Below are 20,842 nucleotides of genomic sequence, written 5' to 3'. Positions count from 1 at the left end.
ATGGGGAGTGCTTGGCTGCGATAAATGAGTAAAGGCATTCAGGATCAGCTGAACGGCCTGAATTAAGACTGGGATGTCTGTGTGTCAGCTACTAAACATACATCTGTGCGTCAGTGCACGTGCATGCTTGTTCGTGCCTGATGTGCACAAATGTTAATAAGTCAGAGCGCGGGCTTCACACAAGCGGCGCTTTCATAAGAATCATGAAGAAAAGTAGTTATGTTGGAAAAAGTCTTTACGATGTCCCCCTCAAACTCTGCAACCACAGCCTGAGCTTGTGTTTTATTTTCAGAGCAGTGTTGACTCAGTGCTGACGTGGTACAAGGGTCGAGTTCAGTCTCCTCCCCCTACAACAGGGACTGAAGCATAATTTGGGACATTACTGCCTTTTATGGTGTTTAGAGTATAAATGGGGAGTTGAGTTTCCCCCTGCGAACAAACAGGCCTGCAGATATTCTGACAAGTGATTTGAGTTCTGTATTGGTGCACGAAGACCAGCAAGTTTCTGCTTTGTTGCCCATAATCCTGGACATCTTTTTTCCAGTGGCGCCATATTACAGTGTGAAAGGGTAACAGATGTGAAACGTACCGACTCGGGGGCTTTTACGAAGATCTTGGTGCGGCCGAGCTGGAACTGATCCTGGTCCATGTTGACAGACCGTAAGAGATGAAGAACACCTTGCTTCTCGTCTCCTCGCCACGTTGGCCAGGATTCTTTGGTCAGGATGGCGTACCTGAGGACCAGAAGTTTCAGTTGCAAGCATCATCACTTAAAGGAAGAAAAATGGAATAATGGTGCAATCAATGAATTTTGTGGGGACACTGACACATACATCTTTATTTAATATTATTCTTTGCCACAGCGCATTCATTTTGCTTTATGATGTCAGAATCAGAGCAGCGCAAATCATTAAACCTCAAGGTGTGGTACCTGTTGAGGAACTTCCGGAAAACTCTACGGTAGGCATAGCCAGCACGCCTCACCCTGATGTTTTCCTTCAGACCCAGATACTCCACCTGATGCTTCACTCTGAGGACAGAACAAAAAGTGTCCACAATCAACATCCCATTAACTGTACAGATGCAGTTCCTTTAGTCACATTGTCCATCATCTTGTCAGTCTTTCTTCTCCATTTCTGTCGCATTTTCATCTTGCCTTGTGTGTCCATCAGCTATCAGCTTTGTCTCAGAAATCTTTCCATGGCACATGAAGCTCCCACTCCACTGGTGGAAGCGATAATTGCGAGGCATTGTATGCAAAACAGTTGCTCTCACTGACTTTTTCCTCAAACAAAGACCTTAAGCACAGCTCTGTACACTCAGACTTCCTGTGAAAACAGAGGTTCCGGTGCTAATTAATGAGCCACACTGAGCTTCACTCACAACAGGAAGGTCATACGCTCTGAACAATGCAAGATCACTCTGTATGTGAACATGTAGGACACAAAGGCTGCCTGTGGGCAGGCGGAGAAAAGAGTGGGGAACTGACAAAGGCATCAAGATGAGGGGGATTCTTGAAACAGGTCTCACGTGTCTTCAGATGGACAGAAGAGACAGAAAATCAGAACAATGATCTTATGATTGTATTTAGGGTTTGTGATATTAGAATTAATTCCAAGCATGACAGCACAAAGTAAAATCATCAATGTAAAATAGATGAGATTGCAAAGGAATATGTATTCTAGATTAGAGGGGTTTTGCATTCAATCGGGCATCACCCAACAATTTCTGTTTTCATCACAGAGGATAAAAGTTTAATCAATGAACCCATCACTTTGTCTGCACACTTTGTTGTTCAACAATCTTATTCTTGTCAGTTTTCTACCATCTCGCTCGTCCGGCAGCAACCATTATATTCCAGACAGTTATCTTGAATTTTATTCATATTAAACAAACATTCATCAAACATTTTTTTTCTAAATGTTATGCTGTGACTGATTTTTACTGCTACAAATAGCTAAATGTACGTTTCTGGAAACAGAGTGAATGTCTAAAATGTAAGTGGTTTTAGAGAACAGAAGATCATTTCCTGGTGGGTGATTGGCTGTTCCTGCGAACAACAGATGATCGATCGCGTGTTCACTTTCTGGCTGTTAAATGCTCTTTGCTCTGAGAGAAAACTTTTTCTCCCGCATGTTTGTCATTGTATTGTTTAGGTAACTTTTTAAATCTCTTCACTTGTTCCGAACAATGTCATAATCGTGAATCTATTTGTTATACATGTTGGAATTCTGTGCGAGTGATGATGCCCGTATCCTGACGTGCAGCCCAACAACAGTAACTATTGTTGGGCTGCTCTTGTGTAACAGAGGCTTAAAAGCAATTGTGAACTCCTAAAATACTTCATTTAAAAGTTTACGCTCACTATTATGGAATTTGATTAACTTTGAACAGTATAAAAAAACCTCTAAATACTGGAAGACTATTCCCTTATTGGTTTCATTTCATTTTGGTAGAATACTATTCCACCTGATGAGCATGTTTTGACTCAAGCTAACATAATTCTTAGGCTTCAAATAAACCAGCAGCAAGGAGGCCACTTGTGTTAGCTTTCTGTTTGCTTATGCTTTGAGACAACAGGGGATGCAGTGAATGAGTCACTCACCGTCCCTCCTCCCAGTCTTTGGGCTTCTTGGTCTCATTTGGTTTGATGCAGCGGATGTAGTGTGGAGTGCATTTCATCAGCGTACTCACGAGATCATTTGCTTGTTTCTAAAGGAAGGAGTGAGAGAAAACATCAAGTTAGGGGGGAAGAGATGACGATGAGACGGACAATAGTAATGTCTCAGCCATGGAAACCAAAAATGCTGCAATTGAATCTTTTCTCTGACAGGCAACGCTGAGGGAAACTCCCCTAAACAGCAAACACACACAGTATCTCAATCGTCTTTCCTCACAGTAAGGGTTACTGTGGAAAAGATATATATATATATTTATATATATACATACACACACACACAATATTGAACACTTACCTTAATTTTGCTGCCTGCAGTAGTGGGTCGGCCCTTCTTGTCAGCATTGAGGTTGTCTGGAAACAGTGCTCTGATGAAGGCACTGCGAGAAGAAAAAGATGAGGCGTTAGGACCGACAGACACATAGCAACCGGTTGCCCTGGCAGCCAAAATCAAAAATGCAGTTAATGATTAAAGAGCCAAGGACCTTTGACTGAGGTCATCAGTTAAAAATTCCTAAAACACTTGAGAAGGTTGGGAGTTGGGGGAGGTTGGGAAAACAAGAGGCTTGTGTGTGTATGGGCACACGCTGCATTTGTGCAAACAGCTATGAGCAGCAAATATGTGCAAGACCACCTCTGTAGAGGGGAGCAAATGCTTCTATTTGACTAAATGTGAGTATCTTCAATGTTTGTACGTTCATTTATCGGTGAGTGTTTCCTGAAAGTCCCATTTCATCCACTTTTCCTCCCTCGCTGCAGTCAAAGAGAAAATCATTTTATTCTATATTTCATTGAAAAAAATAGCTACATTTTGTCCTAAAATTTTTTTTTGTTTAAACATTTTGGATTTGATGCCAGCAACACAATCTGTGCTGCTGTGCTTTCTCTCCTCTTCTGTTATCAGCACCCTGTGAGTGTTTAGGAGCTCAATTTTGGTACAGACTTTATAGCTGTTCAACAGTTTGGGGTCTCCTTTGCCGGTTCTTTGTTTCATAATTATGGAAATGTTTTCAGAGGTTTTGCTACAGAGTCAAGCTGTTGTAATGTGAACAGAATGTGGTTTTGGCATATTCTTTCTGAGATATGCAACGCCTTCCCAGAAAATGAGGCCACATGAATATCAGCATGCCACTCTGAAACCCCTTTATATTGTTCAGCATTAATGGTACCTTCACAGATGTACAACTTAACCATGTCATGTACACTTATGCACCTCATCAGAGAACTGGGATAGTATGGAGGTGAACTGTTAAATTTGATCTTTTTTCATTTCTTTAATTTGTTATCATCATTTATTTTCTCAGCTTTAATTTAAATTTGTTAGACCAAAGGGCAGTTTTTTTCACCCCAGTTTATCTTTCAGAAAAGGTGGCAGCATTTCTGTGTCTTGTTTACATGTTTTATTTGTGGATGCAGTGACGAGCTGTGTTCACTAACAGAGGTTTTTCTGACCCCATTCCATTTTTAATCCAGTACCGCCTGTGTGCCAGAAGATCACGACCACGACTTTTAGCCAGGTCCAATGTGTACAGAGACTTGTACAGATGCCCAAAATCTTATAACAATAGAACTTACTGCAGGTGATGAAATCCAATAAATTCTTTACAACTTCACTGTGCACACAGAAACAGTGGTCTGACACCGTTTTACTGTTTGGCCACAGAGCCTTTCATAGAGTGGTAAACTCTTCTTCTTCTTCTTCTTCTTTACTTCTGAGAGACTCAGCCTCTCACAACTCTTCTAGTGTTTGGATGCCCCTGAACCAACTCGTTGCTTAAGAAAAGCAAAAACAACGGCTTTTGGGGATTAGCAAATCCCTGCATTCTGTTTTTATATATATATTTCACACAAACAGAGGACAAAACATTTGCATTCAAATTTTTTTTACATAAAATTCTCCACTTCTTGTCATACTTCTGAACTGAACCTAATGTGACTGTAGGCCTCACACTAAACCTTTAATATATGGATGTGGTTTTCTCGTATCGTCATCATCGCCTCCACAACACCCAGATCTCTTACTGCTGGTCAGAATGTAGCCGATATTTGTGAAGTTTCCATCTACACGGGTTTCTCTCAAATGAGGAAAGAGAAATAATATCAAGTCCCCAGCAAAAGCGAATTTAGTTATAACAGTTTAGTTACCATTATAAACAATAAAGGTGAATTTTGTATGCCATTGAATAACTTTTTGAAGTTAAAAGAATCGAGAGTCTGTCTTTCACTATCATTTCAAGCTGTCTGCAGTTATGGACTGAACGAGGCACCTTATAAATACACTTAAGTATTTCCGACTTTACTCGCGTCACTCTTAAAGTTTACTGTGTGATGAAGAAGTGCTCACCCACTTTTTATGAAGGAGTTGGGGATTTTCCTCGAAAATGAATGAGTCCAAAGTTTTACACACAGTCCGTAATTAAAATCAACAAGGATTTCTTGTTGTCCTTCGAAAGCAGCTGCAATATGTCTTAAATTGCCATTTTATTTAAAGGTTCTGGGTTCACATTTAAGGTCCATTTAAGGTACAGTTCATTCACAGTGTCCTTCTGCTTTCAGTTTGCTTTAATCGCCACTGCTGGTGATTGTTACTTTAGCGCTTTTTGATGTTGGTAATCTTTTTAATTCCACCCTGTTTCTGGCTTTCTCTCAATCTGTTTGGTTTTGAACTTCTGAGTGAAGACTTGGACACTGAAGAAAAGACCAGCAGGTTGTTTGTACAGATAAAAGTCGGCTGACGACACTGGTCACTCCTTTCTTCTCAATTCAGACCTGCTTCTCAAAAAGGTCCTTCTCTTCTTGACTTTTCTTGTGTGACTCTTATCTGTGTGTGTATATATGTTTATGAGTCTTTATGTTAAGTTGATTGCTATCTAATCTGTACATTTTCAAGCACATGTCTTAATTGGACTTTGGCATAACCTACTTTTATGCCTCACCAAACGCGCCTGCAATGGAAGGGGGGGGGGGGTTACACAGACAATACGGGCTGCTTGCACAGATGGCTACTTCAACTAAGAAAAAGCCCACAAAACCAAAACAAGGGGAGACCAAACCAGACAATGCAGCACCCCAGGGAGCCTGCACTCATAAGGCCAGACTAGGTAGATCCTAAAAGCCACATAATGGGACAGAAGCCAGACGTGACTCAGGGCAGAGGTCACAACATCACCCAGCTCTGCACACTTCTGCTGCGTCCCGCCAGTTTTCAGATGCAGTGAAGCATCTGCAGCGTTCATTCAGATGTGTGCAATTATAACCATATGCATTACAAAAGAAGACCTCCCTCAAGTGCCCACCTGGAGAAATCCTCGCTTCAAGTCAGTGTGATGTGCAAATAAGAGTTACTTACATCTCACTGCTCTGCATCAACTCAATGAGGTCAGTGAACAAGACGTCTCGGTTCCTCTCGCAGAAACCCTCGGCATCGTAGGACACCTGCAGGAGAAGCACGCAGAGGGATTTTCTTTAACAAAAACATTGAAAACCTCAAGAAAAATGGAACATGATGCCTGTGTGAAACTAAAAATTGGAGCTAATATTCTGACCTGACTCACTGACTTTTTTTTTTTCGGGGAAAGAAATGAGGGGTTTCAATCTTTTCACCTCCCAGGATTAGCCTCCTTATAAAACCAGCAGTGGTCTAAAAGTGTAGGTTATTTCTGCTATACTGTAGGCTGAGACAGAAGGAATGTTTTGAGCGCAGTCATGGGAGCCCCTCAAGCCTTTATGGCACGGCTCATTAAGCCTGCGGCATGTGTGCCAGGCTGAGGCCGTCGCACATCTGGAGAACGACACCGGACAACCTCGGCCCAGACCACCAAAAACTACATTAACTCAAAAAAAAACATGTTGAAAACAGTAAAATCCGAATGAATTGAAACTGATAAGCATGTATGACTTTGTTTACACTATGCTCTTTTCAAATGATGAGTTAGGGGCAACCGTAAACAGACAGTGGGGAGTTTGTTTTGAAGTGGAACTCTTAAAAGGACAAAGAGAATGACGCATACTCCAGAAGTAAAGCACCAGCTGCATAACTGGTATTTATGACAGATCATACAAGTGCAGAGGAACAGCTCCCTTTCCAAAACCATAAAAAAAAAAAAACTTCTATTGCTAGAAGATAACCTTCAGCTGCCTACTTCGAACTGTATGCTTAACATATTCTTTACAGCTGACACCAACGCGAGAACAAGTACAAGGAGGTGCTGAGAATAATGCCATTATTCATCAGTTTAAAACAAAAGAAAGAAAAGAGGATGATACCAGATGTTCATCCAAAATCATAAGCGACACAAATCAACCTGACCTTGCCAGCATAGTGATGGATGATGAAACCCTGGTTCCAGCTGTTGAAGTGTTCATGTGTGTTGATCTGGACCCGGAGCTTCTGCAGCATGGTCTGGTCGGCTCCCTCGCCAACTGCGTGCATGGTGGCGCACACGTCGTCCAGAATGCTCATTACACCCGGAGGATTCTGGGGTCACAGAGAAGACACCTGTGAGGACTGAAAATCTATTTTCATATTTTTCTGTTTGATCTACAACTGAGATACGCACCGAAACTAAACATGTAGTCAACATACAGAAAATTACTGAGCAAAGAAACAACAGGGATTTGTTGGTTTTCTCAGTTTTCATGGACTAAACTGAAAAGCTTTCAGGTTTTGCTTTTTTAAAGTTTATCTTTATCTTTTTCACTGGTTCCAACAAGAAACTTTGACAACAACTGAGCAACTAAATGGGATGTGAAAGCTACAAAACAGGAGACAAAAAACATTCAAACAGCGGAGCTGATTTAGTGCAGCCTCTCTTTGACATACTCGCACACTTTGCCTCTTGTGGCTTCATTGGCACCCATTAGAAGATTCACAGTGCACAGTAGTAACACAATGGTGTCTCAGACTTAGCAAACACTTTTAAAAGAACACGTGTTAGCTCGTCTCTGGATTAGGAAAAGAGCTGAACTGTCAGGCATTGATCCCCTGCCTCTCTCAGATGGAGGCTTGTTTTAAAACTCTTGCAGTGGATTTCATGGATTAGGCTTCTCAGTAGTACTGATAAATCAAATTAAGAGACACATTGGCAGATTTGAGGATATCGAGCTCTACAGGAGGAGAAACTTGGCAGGAAGTTTTGTAAATAAATATCAAGAAATGAAGCTAACAAATGTTTTCAATAGAAAATAAATGACAGCTGTTCTTCTCCTACTTTATTCCTGGTTACAATTTCAAAATTAGCCAAAAGAGAAATGTTTTATGATCTTAACTGATTCCACATAGATTTGATGGACATCGTTTTTTTCATAACCAGATCCAGAGTTCAAACTGAATTTTTTGCATTTTGCTGACATAATAATTTCCCTTTTTTATTGATGTGATTACTATTCATGTTCCTAATTCAACATTTAATCCTAAAACATAAAAAAGACAGTAAACTTTGTCCATCACACGTTCATATAGCCTAATATAAAAAAAATCTAATTTGTATGTTTGTACCTTTGCATGGATTAGAATGTTCAACATTTTAAGCTTGAATCTCTGTGCGACTGCTTAAATATAAGATACTGCTTAGACATTTTTAGTTAAAAAAAAAGTTAATTGTGTGCTCCTGGTGTGAGAACTAATCTATCTAGTTTGTTTAATACTTTATTGTGTATTTACTTTGCTCTCAATGAGATCGCATACGATCTTGTTGTTGAAGTAATCTATTGGATTCCACTTGATGCCCTCCTCCACATACTCCTCCTGCAAGACACAAAAAGATTCAGAAATTAAAGTGACCACTGAAGTCGGAAATAATAGTGAAAAAAAATGCACCATGAAGAAGGGAGTAAAGAAACATCACCTGCTCCGCCTTTAGAGTCAGCTCAATGAAAATCTGCTGGAGCTTCTCGTTAACAAAGTTGATGCAGAACTGTTCGAATCCATTTTTCTAAAGAAGACAATACAGTTAAGAAAATGCATACACTCAAAATGAGCTTTATCCTCAGAGGAGTAAGGATATCCTCTAAGCTCAATAGACTTTGTGTAGTGCAGGAGCTGTACATAGGCTGGGTGATGTAAGAGGAAGGCCACATCGTGCGTTGCGAAGCATATATAATGGACCAGCAGTTTGAACCTAAGTGACGGCAGTCTGCATCTTCCTGTCTAACAACCGATGGACACCAAAATGACCTCCTCTGACATTGTGTGCACAGAAACAAAGCCTTCAAAATAAAACAGACAAAGCTTGAGGAACAGATTAGAACAACACAGTGTGTCTTGTTATGCAGCGTCTCAGTTGGAGGAATAAAGAGCTTTCTTGCAAACCAAAATAATTCAAAAACACTCCCATTAACCAACCTCTTATTTATCGAACCAAACAAAAATGTAATCAGATTAGGAAAGCTGCCGTCTGAGTCAGGAGATGGGACTTAATCCACATCCTTTGTAAATTAGTCTTATCCCCTGTGTTAAATCTGTTTAAATGCTCAATGTTAATACCAGTTGATCCAATTCATGCGCCACTGCAGAGAAAAATCCCAGTAGCCACATGTCAGCTGGCAAAGCAAGTAAAAAAAATAAAAAAATAAAACGTACCTGGAAAATTTCAAATCCATAAATGTCCAACACTCCGACATTTAACTCCTGATGATCCTTCACCATGGCTTTGTTGATGGACTGAAATCAAAGAAGCACCCTCAGTGAAATACATAAATCACAGGGCTCCTACTATTACTACTTTTGACTATCCTGCACATTGCACTCATACCTCTACCAGGTAGTCGAACACACGTGCGTGCAGAGCTTTGGAGAGGGCGTCCCGTGTGTAACACGCCTGCTCCACGTTCAAGGTCACGTCGATAGACTCCACCGCGTTTCCCCACTTGCTGTCCATCTTTCTGCTGGTCAGCTTTTCTTTCAGACGCTTCTGGTCAATTCCAAGAAGAAATGCAGGGAATGCTAAAACTAAAAAGACAGGGGAGATTAAGACAGGGTGAACAAATAATGAAGGATGGTGTAACTTTACTAATGTTTATCTTCCTCAGTGAGGTGATGTTTGCCGGTTTGCATGAGAGGGCAAAAAATTTGTTTAGCTGGATGAACTGCATGCAGTGGCAAAGAACCATACATGATTTTATGAAGAGAGTAGCCAGATACAGTACAGAGTACTGAGCAAAAGTCTTGTGCGACCCTTAATTTCTTATATTTTGTTTTCGAGCAGAAAAACTTGCTTGCAATCTTTGAAAGTGATATTGAACAAAAGGAAAGAACATTTTGCAATGATCAGTTTGGGAATCTTCCTACTTTTTTCAGAGAAATGTGAGTTTTTTTTTCTTTATTGCGCCACTAAACACTGACCAATGAATCATTCAAGCATAAAAAACAACAGTTAACTCGAGAAGTGAACCACTGCTGTGTCGGCACATAACCAACAAGTTAGGAAAGAACCTTTTTCATATTGTTTGGGATGTCCTACAAGAAGCCTGGAGAACTCTTCTTGAAGACTACTCAAATGAATTACTTGTATTAATTGTTCAAACTCTGTTTGCCTAAAATAGAGTGTTTCCAGTTATGTTGGCACATTTGTCAATAAATTGTTTCTCGTTTTTCATGCAAAAGACATGAGGGGTGGCTCGAGACACTTGCATAGTACTGTATACATGACACTACATATACTGATCTAATGATGCTGAAATCTCATTAGAAAGTTTATGCTCTTTTGTAAGTCAAGTTGAATTTAATCTCTTCGAGGTTTGGATATTTGGGTCGGATACAAATAGGATGTGTATTTCTTACTCTTTTCAGATATTTCATTGATTGAACTGTGAAGGCAACAAACAAAAAAGATAAACAAAGATAGTTATCTCATCTTATACTTGGCAGACACTGCATCAATTTGATAAGCTTAAAGAAAGAGTAAAATACACTAGTGACAGTTCCTGCTTTGAAAAAGCAGAGACATTTCGATGAAAACCAGCATGCAAATCAACTCGCTTCCTGTTACATTGACATAACAGAGTGCCGCTAAAGAAATCTTCCAGCCACATTTCATCTTATCAATCAATAACAAAGTCTCAAATATCCAAAAGGCTTCTTCTCTTGATCTATGTGATGTTAAGAAACAAAAGCTACGGGCGTTCATGCCTAAACAGCTAAAAAAAAAAGGAGCCACCTGCGCAGAGATTTCAGAGCATCACACTGTAGCTGAATTTAAAAAAAAGAAGAATAGTATTGGGCTAACTATGTGCCACGACCTGGCGTTGATATTGTCCCCGGAGAACCCCTCCCTGCCTTATTACAGTGACTCACTTCCCCTAAAAGGAAATAGCTCTCTGGCCTGCAGACTCACTGTGTCTGGGAATGCATCATACCACTGCAGTAGCTCCCCTTCTGGGATATTAGGGTGTGACTGACCATACGCCTGCTTCAGTCTTGAGGAAAAGTCATCCTTTGTGTTTGGCAGGAAAGGTATGGATTGTACACTATGGCCTGGATGCTTTTACACATGGTTTATGTAGCTTCCACAAGAGTTTTGCTAGTCAAAACAGCAGTGGATATCAAGAGCTATGGACGAGGTGTTGTCAGAACAAAGGTCTGACAAAACATGCTGTTCCACCCCAATTAGAGATGTGGCTCAAACAAAGACCCTGTCAGCACACACTTGCCATTGGCTCGGCCTTCAATAAAACTATTTGAATAAAGAAAGATTTGCATGTTTGGGCTCTGGTGTGAGAGTTCTTCAGTCAATGCTTTGCAGACTAAAAAAAGTACGAAGGCATGGCCTAAATATGAAGATGTTACTGCTTTGAAAAAGATGCACAAATGTGTGCATCTCAAACTAAGATCTTCTTGGGAATTCAACAATTAACAGGAGCGCTTAAAGAAAAATCTCTTTCCAGCTTTTGACCACATCCACTCAAATGTCACAGAAAGCAGTTCATGAATCTAATACTCAAACAGAGACATCCTGCTTGTATGCAAATGTTCATGCCGTGAGCTCATAATACCAATTGGACTCAGTCTCAAGTATGTTTAACTTTGTCACGTTGCCATTTCATATCAAGAGCAAGAAAAGTAAAAATGTAAATCAAAAGGTTTACAGCTTGAAGCTTCATATCAGTGAGAACGAGCAAAAGTTTTGCTAAGACTGGAAGGGGGGGACCCTTAAAGGCCACATAAAACTAATCAAGTGTTATAATAGGTCTTGAGCTAAATTCCACTATCAAACTGAACAATACTGATGTTTATTGCATCCACTGAAATAAGGGAATTTCAGCAGTGCTGATACAGAGTGATGGACCCCAACCCAAAGTGGAGCCAACCAATCAGAGCAGATTTGACAACGTGCGGAGCATGTTCCATGGGAACTTTGGAGATTGGAGATAACACAGCTTTTTTCAGACGGTGAAAGAAGACTACAAACAGGACAAATATCAGATGAAAAATGATTGTTCTGAACTGGTAATCATGCAAAGCTACTCTAGGGGATTCTCAGAATAAAAATAAACAGCTATAAAGGGGAATAATAGGTCTCCTTTAAAGTGTGCACGCCAGTGTTGCTTTTATACCGGGGCCTGAATACAGTATGTTTAACACACAGCAGTAAAAGCACACAGGAAGGGAGACTAAAAGGAGCAGGAAAGGCAGAGATTATGAAGCACGGCTGTTACGTCTGCACTGAACAGACCCCGGCTTTGTGTGCACTGGGCCTTCTCATCTGCATCATACAGATGCAGCATAAGAGGGGGGGGGAGAAGAATAAAATGAAGTAGAGACAGAAGGAGAAGTATTTTCCAAACGGTTTTAGCCTCTGACGACAGAAGTCCCGACCTGCAATAATAGCTTTTTTATTTTCTGGTAATCTAGCATAGGCTGCATTACTCCAGACATATGGCTGCACCCCTGAATTAACACAGTAAAACTTTAGAAAGTGGTAAGAGAGAAATATCCTCCAAAACCAGCCTGAGAAGGCCAGCTGAGGACACAGAGGAGAGGAGAGACTCATACCATGATTCCGTGCCAGCACTTTTACCATCGTTAAAACCACAGTAACCACGTATCTGCGACTTCTAACAGCGCAACTCTTCAAATGACGACTGTCATCCACAACTGGGTTCCACATTTGAATATTTCAACAATTACCGGATGGAAGGCTAAGTAATGCTATGTAGACATTCATTTTGGACAGCAGACGAACCACTCTGACTTCCCTAAAACATATAAAAATGTGTCCCAAGATGGTCTATTTGTGACTGTCTATCTAATGTTAAGCACTAAACTAAAAATAAGCACTGTCAAAAACATTTTCATGTGATCTTTGCCCGTTGCTTCCTGTTTTAGTGTCGAGCTCTTTCTCTGAGCCTACTTACACTCTTCACTCTCCACAGCAGCGTAGTTGCCCGATTCCTTGAAAGTGATATTTCCCAGGTGCAGGACTCCAGCCACAATCTGAAGCACCATGGAGCGGTCCTCTGCTACAATGCCAATCACATCCATGGCATGCTGTGGAGGTAGAGGGGGAGAAAAACAACTTGCTAAATCAGGGCTACAGTGTGGTTACAGGCCCGCTCCTGTGAGCTTGTGCCTTCTAATTACTCCTGTTGCGGTCGCACTGGTAAATAACAACAGGAGGAGATTCTTGGCAAAGAAAACAAAAGAGGATGACCAGGGAGAGACAGGAATGTTAAAAGAAGTCTGTGAGCCACTGGTTTGAGTGTCAGTGTGAGTTCAGTGGAAAGATTATTATCGTACCACCGTCTCCTGGAAGTCATTCTTGTCATTGATGTCGTCCACTTTGTAGGAACCTGACTGATTGAGGTAACTGTAGTAATCCAGGCTGGTGATTCCCAGGCTGTTCTTCTGCTCTCCACTAGCTCCTTCTATCAACTGCAGAGAAAATAGTCAAGTCTCAAATTGTGTGTGCAACACTTACAGATGTGCCTGCCCATAAACGCTGCAATGGAAAGCAACCCAACGCATCCTTTCTGTTACTGTGACGAGTTAAGTTAGTGATAAGTGAACGGATATCACAAAACACTTCAAACGCTTTGTTTGGTACCAAGTACAAGAATCTCATTGAACTAGAAGCTTTCTGCAGGGATATTTGAGGAAACATCCCACAAACAAGAACAAAAACATATTTAGCTGCTACGAAAAACATTTGTAAGCTGCGACACCTTCCAAAATGTGCAAGGTATCCCAGTTTAAAAATACCTTTTTTCATACTGAAACTTCAAAACATGGAAATAAAAAAATAATCTGGCGTTCATGGCAGGGACAGAAATCCTGGCAAAGCATTTAGATGCTCCTGTGCATAATTTTTTTCTTCTTAACACGTTCCCTGTGCTTTCCACCATGTTTAAAGACAATTGTGCTCCCCACTGTTCAGCATAACCTTTAAGTTTTTTTCCAGGGACCTCGGACCATGCACAAGAAAAACAGACTGACACTCTTTCTGCAGCCAAACAGCACACTGAATCCACTGTGTCCTGAAATTCCCTTTTCACAAGCTGAATGTGTCCCAAAAAACACTCACCTGATAGAATATATGGAAACTCCTTTCTCCAGGATTTCTCATGACGACACGTGACTTCTCCAGAAGGAAGTTGGAGATTTTACCTCCGTCTGGCTCACCACCGGAGCTGAACTGGATCTCAAAGTATTTCCCCTGTTGGATCAAAGAAGGTGTTTTTTTAGTCACATGTCAGGCTGCAATAAAGATTAAAAGCCGCAGCTATATGGTCTGAAATTCTGGCACCTGGTTGCTACTGACTCGTGCGTCTGAGTGTACATTTATATATAAATCTGATCCTGCTTTTTTACTTGCTCTGGACTCCAGATGAGCCTGTAATATAATATCTGTTTCAGTCAAGCTGAAAGGAAAGGCCCATAACTGAACAGAGACACTATTTATGGTGATCTCAGGCCATCAGTGCCAAACCACGCATTTTTATCCAAAACTGGTGTAAATCATCTTCGTTGAATCTGCTTTATATGCAGGTCTTAACATTGAAGTGAACAGTGAATGTTATTATTGCACGTTCCGCACGTTTCACTGCTATTATTGCAGTGAAACGTTTATGGTGAAAGCTAGTTTCTACAGTTAGTTTGCTCCGACTTTCCCAGCCTTGCTAAGCAGAAGAGGACGTTCCTCGGTGGTTTTTCATGTGTGTAATTCTGCACAGTGTGTCCTTACAGCAATTTTGGTTAACCATGACACACATTAAGGTTTGCTGCCTCATTCATGAAAACAGAAAAAAAAGAAAAAAGAAGAAGAAGCCGTTACTGTAAATCTTTGTTTTCAAAACCCTGAGCTTGGGCCCAAAGGTCACATGCCCGTGAGGCATTTATCTTTTTGTGTTTAATACAACTGAGGAGCTACATTGCATGTATGAATTCTGTTCTAATTTTAGAACACAAGAACGAGATATGTGGAGGATTTTCAAAACCACCTTTTCAATTCAGAGCGCCAGTTTTCAAACCAGAAAGTAAATTACTTTCAACTACGAGAAACTCTGATTCATAGAAAGTGGTGAGCCCGACAGAGAAATGAGGCCTTACAAATCTGCTGGAGTTGTTGTTCCTCACAGTCTTGGCGTTTCCAAAGGCCTCTAGCAGCGGGTTGGACTGCAGGATGATCTCTTTCACGTGCTACGAGGAGACAGATACTACATCACACACTGACCACACGGCAGGTAGAGACACCGCAACGCTTCACACCCTGCGCACTTCTCTGGAACTTTCCAGTCAGATATGAGCATGGCTATGCGCATGAACACACACACACACACACACACACACACACACATATAATACAAATCTACAGACAACAGACACACAAAGTCTGGAGGACATTATTTTTCCTGTGAGCCATGTGTTTGTCAGAGGCACATGAGTTTTAAATCTTTAGAGCAGACAGAGAGATTCCCTCTTCTATTATTGTTCGCAGAAGTTAGGAGGAATGTTTTTTTCATTGAGTCCTGTATGAAAGCAACAGATAAATACTTATATTTACACTTAAGGACATCAAAGACACACTTTTCAGCTCAGCCTTCCTTCATATCTCACTGCCTAAAGATAAACCAATATAAAAACTTTTTTCTTCTGTGTATGAATATTATTCTACATGGATAATGGATTTCTTTTGGAGAAAATGTTCGTGCTCAGACAGCCGATGAAATATCATCCTTCAACTATCAAAAACAGACTTGTTAACACATTGCAAAAGAATGCATGTCCTGAACTAAGGGTGTTGGGCTATAAGAATATCTATGAAGATCAGGATATTACATAATTAAAATATCAGTAAAGGCCCGATAGTACACATATGATTATATCATAATTAAATCTCTGTTGATTGAATCAAACATTATCGAACATGGTTTTTTTTTTCCTTCCTCTTCTTTATGACCTTCAGATTTCTTTCAGACTTTGAGCGCAATTCGGTTCCCAAAAAGGGAAGACAAAAACTCAAAATAATATTGTTCTCGCTAAAGCTTTTAGCTGTGATAACTGCGTGTTATGAAAATCCGACTTTGCGACAGCTCAATGTTGAACAATCTGGGCAAAGCGCAAAGGAGTTATGTGAATGAGAAGCGATACGGAATAATAAAAGTGTAGAGTAGAAAAATATGAGTTCTATTTGAAATAAAAGAATGCTAATTTTTTTCAATGCATTTCAATGCATTTAACTATTCAGGACAAGCTCTACTGTTGATGAGTCTGAAAATGATTTCCCGATTTCGTAACGGTGGAAACAGCTCTGGGTGGATTAGATACAGAAATCCCACTGCAATCATGGTGCAAGCATTTCCTCATCAAACTTTAGATCTTTATCAAGCTTAGGAGCTGTGCATCTGCTGGTTTGGTGGGGCTGCCAGATGGCTGAGGGGGGCTGGGCAAAAAAAGAGGCTGCTGTTGGGCTGATAATAGGCTACAGAGGATGGGATGGTAAGACAACAATTGGGGCTGGGGGAGAGATCAGTGGGGGAGTGAAGTAGCAACAGGTTATTTGATTTCATACAACTGTCATGAGAAGAAATACTTATATTGATATCTTGTAAATGTATGTATACATATAGAATAAGTCTTAAAAGTAGATATGAATATCCAATTTAAAAAAAATTAACAAAATATTGCATTTATTTATTTTAAATAAACCCATATTACATGACTATAGTATAAGTGGCAGAGGTATGTAAATACTTTAAGGCTAGGAGTTCATTTGAGGGTGAAAGTCAGGTGTTAGTGGTCACCTGATTTTATTTACAGACCAGAGAGCTTTTAAAGTCTGAGCTTCATAAGATGTTTGTGCACATGTATAACGGCATCAGCAAAGACTACTGAGGACCTAAGAAAATGGTCTTGTTTTTTTAAGCTCGTCAGGTGGGAAAGATTAAAATAATCTAAAGAGATCACAAGAGTTTTGGAACCTACGAATGAACAGGCAGACAGACTGATTAAAAACAATGGAAATCTAAGCCCATTTGTACCTCCCTAGCAGTGGTTGATTGATTGCTCCTTGGTTAAGGTGTGTAATTGTTTGCAGGGTCACAATTGAGGCCCAGGGTAACTTCTACACAGCCAAACATCTGACTCACATTCAATGTTAATGTTCATGAGTCCAAAATCAGCAGCAATAGTGAACCTAAGACAGTTGCAAAGTAATAGCTATGCAATAGCAACAATTTGCTAGAGACCATGTGTTAGGGTCTATGGTTTGGTGTCGAGCATTTGTTAAGATCTCCTGGTTTTGTTAGGTTTTCTTTTGTGTGTTTTTCTTGAACCTCTTGAGTTAGTAAAGTTCCTGTTTTATGTTTTATTAGTAAAAGCCTGACCTCATGATTTATTTTCTAGCTCCAGCCCCTTGTTATTTCCTGTTTTATACTTTGCCCTTCTGTCACACCTGGACTCTGTTGCTGATTGCCTCTCAGCTGTTTTTTTTTTTATTTGTCATTAGTCTCTGAGTACATATTCTGCCTGAACTGCTTTGCTAATTTGCAAATAATCAGTTGTTTGGATTGATCAATTTACCAGTCTTTTGTATTTTTGTTTGGACTGTTTTTGGATTCTCTACTCTGCAGTGTCTTCTGTTGAAATACATTACATTCTCTCAGTTTCTGTTTGTGTATGGATGGAGTTTAACATTTTTCCAGAGAAAGAACACTGTCTCATCTATAAAACTTAAGTCCATTCCACCCCTCTCTTCCTCTGTTCGCTCTGTTGTAGCTCTGTATTAGATCTGTAGCACTTAATGACCCTTAGAGCACGTTATTACAGTAAATAGCCTGGGAGCTCAGACTACACACTTCACTGGCAATTTTATTCCCAAATGCATTTCCCTCATTTGTAATTTGACCATGGATCGCTGTAATACCATTGACCCATCTTTTAGGGACAGCTGTGAACCATGCGTAGAACTTGGTCAAGTTATTGAAACAAGCACCGCAGAACGTAACAGCCGCTAGCTGGAATAAAACCGCACGATTTAGAATTTCTATCCTTGTTGGAGTATAAAACATTCAGCAAAGCTTTAGAGTATCATTAGCACATTTATTTCTTCAGTAAACTATAAGTAAACTATAACTAAGGGTGAGATTTGATTTTAAAATCAGAGCAAAAAGCAAGAACAAGAGTTCAACTTCCAATTGTCTGACGAACAATGAAAAACCATCTGAAACTAGGTGGATATACAGAGGGAAATGGTTGGATAACCTTGTAAAACAATGTATGTTTATCCTGCAAACATGAACACCTCTCTGAATGTCCCATTTTCAGATATATGGGGGCCAAATCCTTGGTAATTTTCCTAACATAGTATATATTATTTATCTATGTTATTGTCTGGGTAGTTTGTATCTACTTTTGGGAACATTTGATGTTGGTTTAGGACCCATTGATGTAGAAATAAAGACAATTCCAAGAAGTTTACAAACTTTCAAGCAAGACTAATACCCAGAGTATTTCCAAAGCAGTTTAGTGTGATCATCAAGTCTATGCAACAAGGCCTCACAGAAATGTAATGTATTTTTCAAACTACTCTGAAGAAGTAAAAGCAGCTCTTCTCACCTGCACTCTGGGTCCACCCCCTGACACTCTTGAGATGTAGCCCATGATATATTTGGCTGCCACAGTCTTCCCTGCTCCACTTTCTCCGCTGAAAAACAAACAAAAAATCTTGGAGTACGTGATTTCAAAAACAGGCACTCTGAACAACTTCAGTAACAGCACGTGACACCTGACTGTGTGCTCAGACATCAAGTTAAGTGATTTGTGAAGGTGTTAGTTCTTGTCTGGCATTCAAATGATTTGGCAGGGACGTAGAACTAACAACCAACAAGCATGTGAAAGTTCATTCAACTTTATCGTCTGTCTCATACATCAACAGCTCGTATGTGTGTGTGACGGAGTGATCAAAGAAAGCCTTTGTGCTTAATCCTTCCTGATATTACAAAAAAACCCCATAACAATTTAGATTAACTTGATTATATTGTACATTTTCAACTTCCAAGAGAGTACTGTGTACAGTCCAGGTGACAAATTTATGGAAAACAGTTTTTCAAAATATCTTCCTTAGGTCCTGTGCTTCAGCATTAAAATAAAACAACAGATGTAACATTCAGGAACAAAGCTTTAACTTTTATACGAGAAGCGTTACATGAATAATTACTTAATTTTTCCAAGAAATATGACTCTTGGTATTTAATGCTTTTTTTAACAGAGATATCAGGTGATTGAGTGACCTGTGTAGTTTTTGCTGTCTGTAATGGTGGCATTGCCGGGTGTTCTCACAGGGAAACTGTGTACAGACGAGGACCCATAAGCTCACACTCCCTGAGCAGGGTACAGGGGATAGCGAACACTGTTCAGACACCTTTGAAGGAGACAGACCTATGACATCACAGGCTTCTCCTTTCAATAGCAGCTGTTTAACTGTTAAAAATGGCCTGTTCATCAAGTCCTGATGGGGCCATTTCTTTGCAAAGACAAAAGACGATTTCCTGTTTAATGACACTCGTGTCTCATCCCATCCACTCCACCACCCAAACATTTACCAACAGTTGGCTGGATCGAGGGATAAGCATGAGGACTCAGCTGAGTTTGCTTGACGTTCGTCCAGGCTGTCTTCCCTCTCTTTCTGAGTCAATCACTCAACTTGCAATAACGTTTGGTCTAGTTATTGTGGTTGCCTGATTGGAGTCCATCGAGGGCAGAGATTATCAGAGGGTCTGCTGAGCAAATTCCAAACTATGTACTGCTATTACAATTTTAAAGACTGCATTTCTGTCTAAAGTAATCATAAGTAATGTGTTCTTCAACTAGAAGCAAAGTTTAATTCAAACGCTAAAAGAGAGATGGTCTCTGCAGTCTATGCTGCAGTGATAAGAACGACGCTTCTGTTTTGTTTACATATTTTTTGCCCTCTTTCCTCCCCCCCCTCACACTACACTTGTCTACTTCCCTCATTGCCTTTCACAGTGCCAGGGTCATACTTATTTTGATATGTGTGGTTTGGCAGCAGATAATAGTGCAGTCTGTTTTTTCTGCCTATGCCTTAAAGTAGAGTAAGGTTAGTGAAGCTGCTGTGAGAAACACAGCTGTAGACTGTTAAGAGGCTGCCAGAGGAAGTCATGGGAGAGACTCTGTTACACGGCAGTCTCTATATGGCTGTACCCATCCCCCTATATAGCTCCTTAAGCATTGTCTGGATTTCCTCAGTGCAGATTCAAATCAGTTAAAAAGAAAAAAATTGCAAGAAAATTCAAACTTTCCGTGTAACTTTTAATCTCAGAACCCCCCTGATCCCCCCCATCTGAGAGCATTGTTTCTCTTCCTGTATGTTATTCTTTGAGCATCTATTTTAGGCTCAAGCTGCAGCAGGAGTCCCATTCTCCCATTTTGAGCCCCTAAAACTGCAGGTCTCATTGTTGTGGAGCCCAAACACTAAAAGCATTGTTAACTACTTTTGCAGAGATTTATTAACCAAACAAGGGCATAAAGTTACACAGCGCAATACAGAGCAAGGGCGTATTTGGCATTAACTTTCAAAAATCATCACAAACTTGAGTTATGCAAGAGATACACACTCATAACTGAGTTCTACTTTTTGGTGGTTTTAAATCTAATGAAGCGTTCACTGCATTCCCACATAACCAGTTGCAGTCGTATGTACAGTATGTTCA

At 40.2% G+C, this 20,842-nt stretch overlaps 1 protein-coding gene across 2 annotated transcripts in view; it reads right to left on the bottom strand.

The window, feature by feature from the left end:
• myo1ea (myosin IEa) overlaps nt 1-20,842 on the bottom strand; it is a 62,995-nt gene that overhangs the window by 10,219 nt on the left and 31,934 nt on the right. For both annotated transcript variants that reach the window (XM_075461057.1, XM_075461067.1), the window contains exons 5-19: nt 18,729-18,816; nt 15,222-15,311; nt 14,197-14,328; nt 13,413-13,547; nt 13,031-13,163; nt 9,430-9,626; nt 9,258-9,338; nt 8,524-8,610; nt 8,340-8,423; nt 6,987-7,154; nt 6,027-6,112; nt 2,976-3,057; nt 2,606-2,712; nt 932-1,030; nt 590-734 (exon numbers count right to left, since the gene is read on the bottom strand). In XM_075461057.1, coding sequence (XP_075317172.1) covers nt 590-734; nt 932-1,030; nt 2,606-2,712; nt 2,976-3,057; nt 6,027-6,112; nt 6,987-7,154; nt 8,340-8,423; nt 8,524-8,610; nt 9,258-9,338; nt 9,430-9,626; nt 13,031-13,163; nt 13,413-13,547; nt 14,197-14,328; nt 15,222-15,311; nt 18,729-18,816 — 1,714 coding nt within the window. The remainder of the gene's footprint in view (nt 1-589; nt 735-931; nt 1,031-2,605; nt 2,713-2,975; nt 3,058-6,026; nt 6,113-6,986; nt 7,155-8,339; nt 8,424-8,523; nt 8,611-9,257; nt 9,339-9,429; nt 9,627-13,030; nt 13,164-13,412; nt 13,548-14,196; nt 14,329-15,221; nt 15,312-18,728; nt 18,817-20,842) is intronic.

This window comes from Odontesthes bonariensis, chromosome 1 (assembly GCF_027942865.1).
Source record: "Odontesthes bonariensis isolate fOdoBon6 chromosome 1, fOdoBon6.hap1, whole genome shotgun sequence".
In the NCBI taxonomy this organism is placed as follows: Eukaryota; Metazoa; Chordata; class Actinopteri; order Atheriniformes; family Atherinopsidae; genus Odontesthes; species Odontesthes bonariensis.
Note: the sequence above shows the minus strand (reverse complement) of the source record. Positions and strands in the feature narration are given on the sequence as shown.